The 11,308-nt window shown below is 47.3% G+C and overlaps 1 protein-coding gene across 2 annotated transcripts; it reads left to right on the forward strand.

Moving 5' to 3' along the window:
* Nucleotides 1-220: 220 nt before the first annotated feature.
* Nucleotides 221-4,422, forward strand: GFER (growth factor, augmenter of liver regeneration). Of its 2 annotated transcripts, none has more exons than XM_068699252.1 (3): nt 221-462; nt 1,078-1,283; nt 1,903-4,422. In XM_068699252.1, the coding sequence occupies exons 1-3, from the start codon at nt 256-258 to the stop codon at nt 2,063-2,065; spliced, it is 576 nt and encodes a 191-aa protein (XP_068555353.1). In that variant the 5' UTR covers nt 221-255; the 3' UTR covers nt 2,066-4,422. The 2 variants fall into 2 exon arrangements, with proteins under 2 accessions (XP_068555353.1, XP_068555352.1); XM_068699251.1 differs by having other exon boundaries at nt 222-462; nt 1,075-1,283.
* Nucleotides 4,423-11,308: the final 6,886 nt, after the last annotated feature.

An 11,308-nucleotide genomic window follows, 5' to 3' on the forward strand; every position in this document is an offset into this window, starting at 1 on the left:
TATGCACACAGACGGGCCTTGGTCTGTATGGGGAATAACCTCTAAATATGTATACAGACTGCACTGGGTATGTAGGGTGAATAAGCTGTAAATATGTATTCAGACAGGCTTCGGTCTATATGGTGAATAACACGTAAATGTATATACAGACTGCCCCCCCCATCCCCAAAATATTTTATTATCCCGCCCCCCCCCCCCACAACCTCGGCCTCCAGCGGAGGCCGCCCCCGGCCCAGGGTGCACCGCGGCGCCAAGATGGCGGCGCCCAGCGAGGGCCGGCCGGGCCGCGGGGCCGCGGGGTTCCCGGGCGCTGAGGGCGGCCCCTTCCCCTTCCCCTTCCCCGTCCCTGCCGGTGCCGCGGGCTCCGGGGCGGAGGAGCCGTCCAAGAAGCCGTGCCGGGCCTGCACGGACTTCAAAAGCTGGCTCCGAGAGCAGAGGAAGCGGGCGGCGCCGGGCGCAGGGGTGAGGCAGCGGGGCCGGGGCCTCCCCTCACAGCCCCGGGGGTGCTGGGCCGCGGGCAGGGTTCGTGCCCCCCCTCCTGGGGGAGGGAACGGGGCAGGGGCTGCCCCAGCTCGGCCGCTGTCCCTGTGCTGGGGTGTTAAAGGGGCTGATGTCCCCTCACAGCCCTCGCTTAGGGCTGAAACATTGGGCTAATGAAATAGTGAGGGGCTGGGGCGCCTGGTGAGTGAGGGCAGGCTGAGAGAGCGGGGTATGGGTAGCCTGGAAAGGAGAAGAGTGAGGGGAGACCTCATTAATGTGTAATGGGAGGCTGCCAAGAGGATGGAGCTGGGCTCTTCTTGGTTGTGCCTAGTGACAGGATAAGGCAACGGGCATGAACTGAAGCACAGGAGGTTCTGGCTCAATAAGAGGGGGCACTTCTGTGCTGGGAGGGTGACAGAGCACTGGGACAGGTGCCCAGAGAGGTTGTGGAGTCTCCTTCTCTGGAGGTCTTCAGAACCCGCCTGGATGCCGTCCTGCACAATGTGCTGTGCTCGGCAGGCAGTTGGACTACATGATCTTCAGAGGTCCTATCCAACCTCGGCCATTCTGTGATCCTGGGATTTTCTCCCACAGCAGGTTGTGGTGGAGGAGAAGGAGCCACCCCCAGATTGTCCCCTGGACAGCGAGCAGCTGGGCCGAAACACCTGGGCCTTCCTGCACACCATGGCAGCCTACTACCCCGACCGCCCCACCAGCACCCAGCAGAAGGAGATGAGAGACTTCATCAACCTCTTCTCCAAGTTTTACCCCTGCGAGCACTGTGCCGAGGATCTGAGGGAAAGGTCAGTTCCCTCTTTGATTTTTTTTTTTTTTCCCGGTAGCTGGTGAAGGGGCCTGAAGTGCTGGCTTGCAGCAAGTATTTGCATATCTACAGCTCTTCCTGCTGTTGGGGTTTATAGGTACCTGAACTGTTTTTTTCCACTATAGATCAAAGAGACGGTTATTCAGAAAACAAATACCTTTTCTAGTGCTGTTAGGTTGTATGCTGCCTCCAAGGCCTCCCTGAGGTCGTTTTATTGCCTTTCTGGTTCAAACTGGACTTGCCCTCAGTCGTGGAATTATACTGTGACTTTGAATAATTCAGGTTTCAGTAGGCACGTGTTCTTTTATCTCAGAAGAGCCCCTTTACTGGCAACCACAGCAGCAGAAGCAAAGACTGAGATAAGCTGTGATGTTTGGTAAAGTTTTCTACTCCTGTTACTGTCAACATATTTATCAAAAATTTCATTTTTTTTGTGATGAACCGGCAAAAACGTTTGAAACCTAGTTAGTGACTTAGCAAGCATCACATGGCAAAAAAGGTTCAGCAGGAGACTGGCTGTCTGTGTGCTACGTGTCTTTTTTGGGTATTGAAATTGGTGACTAAAGCAGTAACATTTGTTTCCTCTTCCCTCTTTGCAGGTTGCGAACAAATCAGCCTGATACGAGCAACAGAAATAACTTCTCCCAGTGGTTGTGTCTTCTTCATAATGAAGTGAACAGGAAACTGGGGAAATCGGAATTTGACTGCTCTCGTGTGGATGAGCGCTGGAGAGATGGTTGGAAAGACGGTAGTTGTGATTAATCCATGGAGACTGCTCTGAAATCTAACAGACCAATTCGCTCTGCTGTTGAGTCACTACAGGGAGATGTGCGAGGAAATGCGTGTGTTGGTGCGCCTGTGTGTGTGACTGATCTGTTTTGTGAAAATAAAGGTGAAAACAATTCTGAAAGTCGACTTGAAAATCTTATCCTAATAGCATTTCGATAAATGGTCGTATCAAATGCATCATCTGAGGGACTGAGGCCTTACATTCGGCACAGGAATTGCCAGAAACCTGTGAAGTTAAGTTACTGACAAACTTGTGAAGACTTTTTCATTGCAACATTTCCTTATTTTAGGGGCATTTGCTTGTTTCTGTGACTAGAATTCCTCTTCCTGCACACTGTTGTAGAGGACTGCCTTGTGACATTTTATGTTTGTCTGCAAGTACTACCCTGATGTTTTAGAAAACTTTTTCGTTGTCATTTTAACTTCTGTTCTGATAGGGCAAATTCATAGTGTGTTTTGTGCCAAGTCTGTACCCCCTGATTGCTCTTTCAGGCATCTCCAGTTTAAAATCTCTGAAAGTAGGTACGTGTGAGAGCTAAAGTCATGGAACCTTCATTTCTCATTTGATTTCTGTGTTTCAGCTTATGAAAGATGACGTTATAGAAAAGTGAACTATAACAAGAGCAAAAAAAATCATGAATGGAAGGAAGTATCAGCTGGGTGAAATTCAAATGTTTTAAATTGATTGCTCATTTTCTTTGAATCCAGATATAGTATGAGAAGAAGGCCTACTGCGCTTCTTACTGCTTCTTACTATTAAAGCAGATAATTCTTCATCTTTATTAAGAACTGTTGTCAGTTGTGAAAATAGCTGCAACGGTCTGAGACTGATATCTGTAATGCAGCATATTCAGTTTTGTTTAGCATATGGTATTTCTGAGTTGTCATTTGTGTTTTGAAATTTTTGATTGGGATTTGCTGACTTGTTTGACATTCTGGGGTTTTTACCTGGCTAAAAGTCACCCTAGAACAAAAGGACTTTACAACACCCCTTGCAGTTTTTGAGTCCTACTTAGCGCTGTAATATCAGCTTTAGATAGTATTTATTGCACAGAAGACTGGAAGGAGTCCCTAAGGTAGATGCCCTCTATAGATACTGGCCAGAATCCATGTCACTGGTGTTTGCCCTAGGTCAGCTATATTGTGTCAGTGTTACTGATACGTAAGTGTGAATTTCAGATGAAAGTGCAATAGCAACGTAAATGATTTACACCGCAACGTGTATAAATGCATGTCTCTTTAAAGAGACAGTTTATATGTAGAAAAAGTCTAAATACTTTCAAATTCTGAAAAAGGATAGCAATATTGTGCCCTTATTGCATTTCTGGCAGTGAAAGCTTGCAGGAGTTTGCACAAACCATGACAATAAGAGGCTTTTTCCTTCTGTACTGAGCTTTTCTGGTGTGTTTTAGTAAGCTTCCTTGTTTGATGCACTGCAGAATGTTTGTAAATTTACTTTTGCTGATAGAGTGGGAGTTAGATGGAAGTGGTACTTTTATAACAGTATGAGGGTGATGACGGTCAGTAGCTGAGAACTTTGATCTTCAAACCTCTGTAGGTGGGGCTCCTTAGTGTTTAGAAAAGCAATCAGAACTTTGGAAATATATTTGGAAGATTTATGGCATGTTCAAATCTTTTCAGGTTGGACCTGTTAAAAGAGTATGACACGCTTTATGGACTGGTTATTCTAGCAAATTTTATTTAATAACGTTCCTAAACACAAACCAAACAAAACTGAGAAGTGTTTCATGAAGTGAGTAATCTGACTTCTTACTTCAAGGTATTATATAGATTATTAAAAGCGCTCAGAAAAATTCCCGATTAGCATGGTGACGTTCTTCTTAGAACAAACAAATTCCAGCCCCTAGTTTTTGTTTTTTCAGTAATGAACTCAGTTCCCAAAATGATGCATGTAGGTATCCACTAGCGTGGTGAGGACCAACAAAAAGGCTGTAGCCCCTTTTGTCAGGCTTGGCCTAAATTGCCAATGGATGTGGACAAGCATTTTCTGCTGGACTTGGTTGTGCTAAAGGATCATTTTTCTGTTCCTTTCTAATCTGCCCTCAACAATTTCATTGCTCATGGGAGCAGGTTATGAGATTTCTTAATAAATTTGCTTCAGTGGAGGCTGGTAAAGCACCTGTTTTGTCCTATTTCATCTTAGTACTGAAAATGGGCCAGGTTAGAGAGTTGCACTTGTTCATGCAAGCACACGTGGTCTGCTGGCAAGTCCCAGGACTGCTGCTGCTGTGTGCAGGCCAGCAGCTGGTGACGGGCAGGAGGATGGCAGCCTTCCACCGAGCATCTGTCCACATTTTGAGTGTGGAGAGGAAATAAATCATGTATCCCTCTCAAAATCAGGGATAGTAGCTGTGGCAACACCAAATTTTTATCCCTTGTATTGTTCAAGGAGGTGGTAGGCCTGTGCAGAAGGAAAGTCCCCTTCTGCCAGCATTTACTGTTTTGCTGTCCTGGCAGTGGTGCAGAGGTAGAGGAAGAGCTTTAAACCAACAGCATCTGTAGCAAATGCTTGCTCACAATGAGGCCACAAGCTGTGGCTACCAGGATGTTTCTAGGGCCATTTGTAACTCTAAGTGTCTATTAGGTAAAATACATGCTTGAGTTCTCTGTTTTCTCCTGTTTATGGTTTTGCAGAAGAGCTTTGACGTGTTTTTTGTGCATATTATCTCTGTGGATTTGACTGTCCAAGAAAGGATTTATATTTTTTTTGCTGCTCATTTATAACATAATTAAAGTTTTAATCTTATATATGGAATTTCTATTGAAGATATTTGTATTTGTGTACATAAAAAGAAGGGGAAAATCATGAATTCTCTCCTAAATGCACTTAATTAAATCTAGTTTTAAAAAAATATATCTGTATTAAAATCATGTTTCCTGTTTATGTGAAAATAATAAAGCAACTGAGTTTGTTCCTGGCTTCCCTACTGCACGAGGCCTTATGAAAAGCCATCGTGGTGCGCTGGCCTGGCCAACCTTCTGCATGCCGATATCTTACTGAGCTCAGCCCAGGTTGTGTGATTTTCTGTGAGTATTGATCAGACAAGGTGGGGCTGCAACCAGTTCTTTTCCCTTGTGCTGCTGAATTGCTGCAGTTCTCTTCAGAACATGAAGCTGCAGAACAGCAGCGATGTAGACCAGGTCCCTGTCCGTCTGGTCAGAGTTTGGGGGCTTGGGGGGGATTTTCTGTGCTACGCTTCTAAGAAACAGCACTGAAGGTAGCGTTATGGTTGGGAGTAGATCAGATCTTGCTGAATCTGAGCAAGATGGCAGTTGGGGGTGTCACCCACTGGAGGGCGATGCTTGTTAGCTGCATAGTCACTGCACAGCCATGCACGGCCAGAAAGGGGAAGCTGCTAACCAGGAACCCTCACAAAATAAGCACAGTCGGGAGCAGGTGCTGCTTGAGGAGCTTCTCAGACCTTACTCAAGAGCTCTGTGTACTAGGCACCTGGCTAACCTTTCAGCTTGTCAGAGGACTTACTGATTTCACAAACTGGGTTCCATTCAGAGCTGACTTTTTTTTTTCTTTCCTAAAAGCAAAGAGCAGGGAGCCACGAGGGAATTTTCTTCATGAATGGGAGGCAGAGCTGCTTGAGTAAGTGGCAAGTGCAGATGTTGGCGGAAGCAGCACTGTGCCTTTAACATTTTGCCAGGGATTAGCTGTTCTTTGCAGTGTGTCGGGTGTATACAGTCTCCTGTTTACAGTAAGATCCTCAGGAGTGGCTTTGCTTGCATGTGTCTCCAGCCTGTTACAGGTCGTGTGTGGTATTTCTTCCTGTTGGAGTTTTTCAGGCTTGGAGAGGGTAGTGGGTTTGTTTGGTTTTCCCCTTCCTAGCAGGTTATTTTATTTTTTTTTCCATTCCTGGAATGGCTGTTCAGGCTTTTTGTCTGAGCGATGGAGAGGAGCTGCTCGGTGTTCTCTGCAGTCAGGAGGAAGCACGTCAGTAGAAACCGCCAATAAGGTTGTGTGAAGTCAGCTCTTGATTTCGTAGGCTAATAAGAGAATGGAAATCAAGCAAGTTAAGCAAAACCACAGCTACCAGCACACAGGCAAGCCATCAGGTAGGGAGACAGGACTGTCAGAGGGAAGGGTGAGTGCTGTGTTCAGCTGGAGCACTGACCTGGGTTGGCACGTCCTGCAGGGAGGGGTGTGTGAACACTGCTGCTTCCTCGCCAGCCCACACAGAGCCGGCTCAGGTGTCTGCAGCAATCCACGATTAATTCACAGCTGGGAGCTGGTGGTAGTTGGGATGCAGTGTAGTCTGCTACAAGTCAGAAAACACTGCAGGCCACACAACTCTGCGACAAAGGATGGCTCTTACCAACTGAGGATAAATGGCACTCAGCACCCTCATCTGTCCTGACACTCCGGTGTCTGGCATTGCCGTCAGTTCTTCATTTTTGTAATTAATGTCTCCAGAAGCAAAGACAAGCAAACAGCACTAATATTTGTCTGCCACGCTTTGAAACTTTCTGTTCCCTTTGACGTGTGCCAATCCTGTCTGTGTGTGCTGGAGGTTAGCTGATCAGCCCTGGAAGTTACCCTGGGCTCACAGCAGCTGGCACGGTCTAGGCAGTGTCCCTGGCACTCAGACCTACTGAGTTTTGCTCCTGTGACCTTGCTGCTGAAAGGTGCCCTCTGTTCCTGTGCTCTGTGCTAGTGCAGGTTGTTGTGTTTCCTCTAGAGCACTCCCAATGTAGAAGTTTCCTCCCGGTCTCAGGTTTTCCCTCCCAAATATCACGTACCCTCTAGCTTCTTGGTTTCTGTTGTCTGTTACCGCAGTGTTCTTCCCAGATCTGTTGGTTATAGAGAAAATTTGCTTTGCATCTTAACCAAGTAAACAGTAGAGGGCAATAAAGCTTGTATTTATTTGGTTTTACCATTTATTTCTTGCACTTCTTTAAAACAGCGAGCTGCTCCAGTCCTTTTGTGGTTGCATGAGGAGCTTTTGGTGCCTTCAGTTACTTTTCAAACCAGTGTCTGCGTGCAGTACTTCTGTAATTGCACAGATGAGAGACACGTTACTTTTTTGCCAGCAGCTAAAGCCTGCACTTGGCAGTATAATAAAGCTGCCTGGATGCTATTTCCAGCTTGCTTCCTACCTGCTCTTCAGCCCGTAACTGGTTGTATTTGGATAAATCTTGGCTTTTCAAACAAGCAGTTAACGGATTGGAAATGGTGAAGGAGCTTTATCTGATAATTTTGTAACAGTCACTTTCTTACACAGAGCACTGTTTGTGTAACACAGGGACAGTACTTGCCTTCGGTGTGAACTGCTCTAGCTACAAAACCAGAGGAGAGCAGAGTGCCAAGGCACTTACAGCCTAAGCACCACTGGAGCTTTGCACAGAGCAAACACGGGTAAGGGCAAACAGACAGCAGTCATGAAAATTTTAGTCAGGAGGATCAAGATTGTTTGATGCAGTTGTTATGTGCTCTAAAGGCTTTCTGGAAAAAAAAGAGGGTTCTGTTTTATCCAGAACACCAAGCTTTACCTCTAAACTCAAGTCCTGATGCTAGGGGACTTTCCTTTCAAACACCAAATTCGGTCAGGCAAAGCCAAGCTTTCCCTGCTTCCCCTATCACTGGCGTCCAGCTACCAGGAGTGTGAAAAAGTGGGTGCTGTGGCTGTGCTTCGTGTGATGATTCTTACAGGGGGTAAAAGATAACGCCCCGTGCAAGATAGATGAGGTGAGGCCCATATGGCTAGAACACAAGGCTGGAGACTCGGAGGTTCAGTTCTTCATTGACCGTAGGCTTCGTGCTAGGCTCTAGGTAAGTCGCTTCATCTTCTGTAGCTGCACTTCCACTTCTGCAAAATGGGGATAAAAATAGCAGGTCCACCATTCACCAGCCTTTTCCTGTGTTTTTTATTTAGATGACAATCTCTGTCAGGGAGGCCATCTTATTGTGTTTGCACTGCACAGTCCTGGGCCCACGATTGCTCATTATAATAAAAATCTCTCATCTTAATCTGTCTCTCAAATCTCCTCTGTGTCAGGTTACGTCTTTCTTTAGAATCCAAGGGCCCGTTTGATATTTGCCGTGCTCAGCTAAGAAACGAGGTGTTCCTCATTTTCAATACAGTACTACAAATACCACGTTTGCTGTGCAAACATCAGGACCCTTTTTTTTTTCCCCCAGAACTTGCACTGTGAATCTGGCAGCGTTGTGCAACACGAGGGGAAACGATAACGGGATGGCTGAGCCGGGGGGGCTCCTTCGGAAGCAGATCTGGACGGATCTTGGATGTGAGCTGCAGAAGCTGTGCGTGGCAGAGCATGGCTGGAGCTGCTCAGAGGCTGCCCCGTGTCCTTGTAGCTGTCAGCGCTGCTCTCGTTACCATGCCTTCGTGGCTGGTAGCAGATGACAAGCACCAAAGTCAACGTTTTGGTCAGGCTCTACACGATGTGACTCCTTGTTGTGGGGCTAAGGAGGTCAGTTTGGAAAACAGCCAGGGGTCTGATTCCCCTCTTGTCTAGCACTTTTTGAGGTGTTTGTGCACCTTCACCTAGAGTTCAGCCCGGCTGCTGCAACAGGTTCGATTACTGGTTTGCTATGAAATACTTAGAGAAGAAGCAAAGAATAAGGTTAGCAGATAAGACATCGCGCTTGCAGTTACACCACTAGAAAGCATTTTGAAACCCGGTAGGGGTTTCGTTCAGTTCGTTTTTTATGCAAGTGCTGAGATATTAACTCTTCTGTTCTAAACAAACGCTGTCTTAATTAATTGAATTCCACCTTCCAAATCTTCCCCTGGTGACTTCAGTTAATAATTTTTTCTGCATTTTTTTTTTTTATGGTGTACTTATCTTGTATTTATCCTTGCCTGGTAGCTGCTGAATCCCACCTGAGAAATGGCTGCATTTCAGACAGGGATGTGTAGCCACCTAATAAAGGAACTTCCAGATATTTTTGGCCCTCTTAGGGTGGAGGGCACGAAGTAGCTTTCTTAGTAATGGCGTTTTAAGGTATTGCTAATCAGGAAGCCCATTCTCCGTTACTGCATGCTATGAATTTCTCAGTACCTCTCAAAAATAATTCCCCCGACCGTCCTGTTTTCTAGAGCCTAATGGCTGAGAGCAGGATTAGCCAAACCCTAATGAATGCCCAGCAAAGCATTTCAGAGCAACAAGTAAGTGACTGTACAGCAAAAGCACTGCTTCAAGCACGCCATTCAAGCGATGTAAAGGGCAAGCTCTTCCACCACCTCCGCCTGTATAAAAGGCATCAGGCCGTGTGGAAGTGCTGGGGTTGATGGGCTGTAAACTGTGGGTGAAGGCTGCTTGTGCCCCTTGGGCCGTGCTGAATGCCTGCTGCCAGCTCGTTGCGGTGTTGTTCTGAGGCAGCTTTGCTATAAATACGTCACCGAAGCAGCTCTGAGAGCTGGGTGGTTTCACATCAGTATTTGGCTTTGGAGTTGTTAAGTAGTAGCTGTGGCCAAGGGGTTGTTTTGTTTGCAAAATCGGGGTGTCCCACTGCTGCTCTCCCCTGCAGACAACACCTGATCAGCCCTGCTGGAAGAACTGGCGTTAACTCATCTCACCCCTTGCTGGATTCCCCGTGGTCAGGTCCCAGTCCCAGGATCAGGAGCTGTGGAGCAGGATGCATTGGCCTCAGTCTGCTTGGAGAGTTTTGCAAGTAACGTTCTGCTCACAGGGCGGCACCAGCACTGCTCACAGTCCTTCAGCTTACGGCAGGTAGCTCGGGGAGCTTTCAAAAACTGGTTATGTTCAGTCGTGTGCCCTTGAAAACCCACTGCTGCTCTTCCCTCTGTGGAGTCAGCCCTTAGCCGGATGGATGGGGCTGACTCCAACTGGTTCTGAAGGCGAAGGCCCCACGTCTTGTTTCCTCAAGGTCACCGTGTCTGTGTACCTACCCCTGGGTAAAAAAACAAATTGCTTTTTTGTGTTGGAGGCAGAGCTTAAGGAGTCAGTGTGGCTACGGGAAGCACGAGGCAAGCCCTCGTTTTGTACCACCCTTAATTAAACTTGTGTAAAACCAAACCATGGGTACGTCTCCGGCACGTGTTTGCCTGCTTCTCTTTCTGCTCCCTGTCACTGAGGTCTGGGGGGAACAATAAACACAGAACTCATCACAACTGAATGAATGCTCTGGGAAGTGCATTTCCAAACACTTTTTGCCCATTTGATGGGGGAAAATGTTCGAGCCCCGATGTCCTTTCCTGTTGTTGCCTGCCTCGCTCTATCTGTTAGCTTACTTGCAGCAATAGGAAGTGAAATAGGAGCGCAGTTGACGTGCACACCAGAGATAGCTGCTGCACTTTATCGGCACAGTAGCGAGGGACAAAAGCTAGCACAGCATGAAGAATGATTGTATAAAACACACTGCACACAGCAGAAGTTGGAGAGAGGAGCCTCAGAGAAAGAGGACAAGTTTAGAAGCAGGGATTTCCGTGGGGATCTTGCCTCGTGCATCCCAGCCACTCCCTGAAGAGTGGAAACCATTTACCTGTTTGGAAATGGTCACGATTTGTTCTATCCCACCATCTAAAAGATTCAGACAGTGTCTTGGTCTTGTTGTGCTTTGTGTTGCCCAAAATACGCCTGTCCTAGCCTGGACGGATGAGCTGGGCAAGACACTTCAGAAAGGGGGAGCAGAGGCCCCGAAGGGTGGGGGAGTCTTTTCCAAAGCCCCCAGAAAAGCGGAGTAGCCCCCAGAGGTCAGGACAATTCCCTATGCAGCAGCCCCAGGAGCACACCGCTTTCCTGCATGTGCGCCATGCCACATCTTCTCTTCATGCCATTGATTTTCTGAGGTGTGGGGCACGCTGAGCCCCGGTGGCCAGCCCCAGCAGCAGGGCCTCTGTGGCACTTTCTGCCCTCTGGGAGCAGGGCCGGCCTCGCCTCTGTACATAACTCTGGGCTGGCAGAGACAGGGTGGTTTTTCCCAACACATTAAAATGATTTTGAGGTCACTGGAACAGCTGCCTGTAAACCACTGAAGCAGTTTGAAAATCTCACCTGTGGTAACCCTCAAATAGTTACCTCTCTGTTGTTCATTTGCAGTTCAGGGATGAGCTGGTGATGCTCTTGACAGTGGGATAAAATCCCTGGCCAGCCCCAGGAAAACCCTGCCAGAAGCAAGCAGGAGGCACCAGCCCGGCGTTCTCTTCTTTTTTTCCATAGTAAAATGTGATTTCTACTGAGCTGGTGACATTGAGGAACGAA

Source organism: Anas acuta, chromosome 15 (assembly GCF_963932015.1).
Source record: "Anas acuta chromosome 15, bAnaAcu1.1, whole genome shotgun sequence".
NCBI lineage: Eukaryota > Metazoa > Chordata > Aves > Anseriformes > Anatidae > Anas > Anas acuta.

Excerpts from the sequence above, each read along its gene's own strand:
- GFER (XM_068699251.1), top strand. The coding sequence starts at position 256 with ATGGCGGCGCCCAGCGAGGGCCGGCCGGGCCGCGGGGCCGCGGGGTTC. Across the intron at positions 463-1,074 it reads GGGCGGCGCCGGGCGCAGGG|CAGGTTGTGGTGGAGGAGAA; the intron begins GTGAGGCAGCGG and ends TTTCTCCCACAG. Across the intron at positions 1,284-1,902 it reads GCCGAGGATCTGAGGGAAAG|GTTGCGAACAAATCAGCCTG; the intron begins GTCAGTTCCCTC and ends CCCTCTTTGCAG.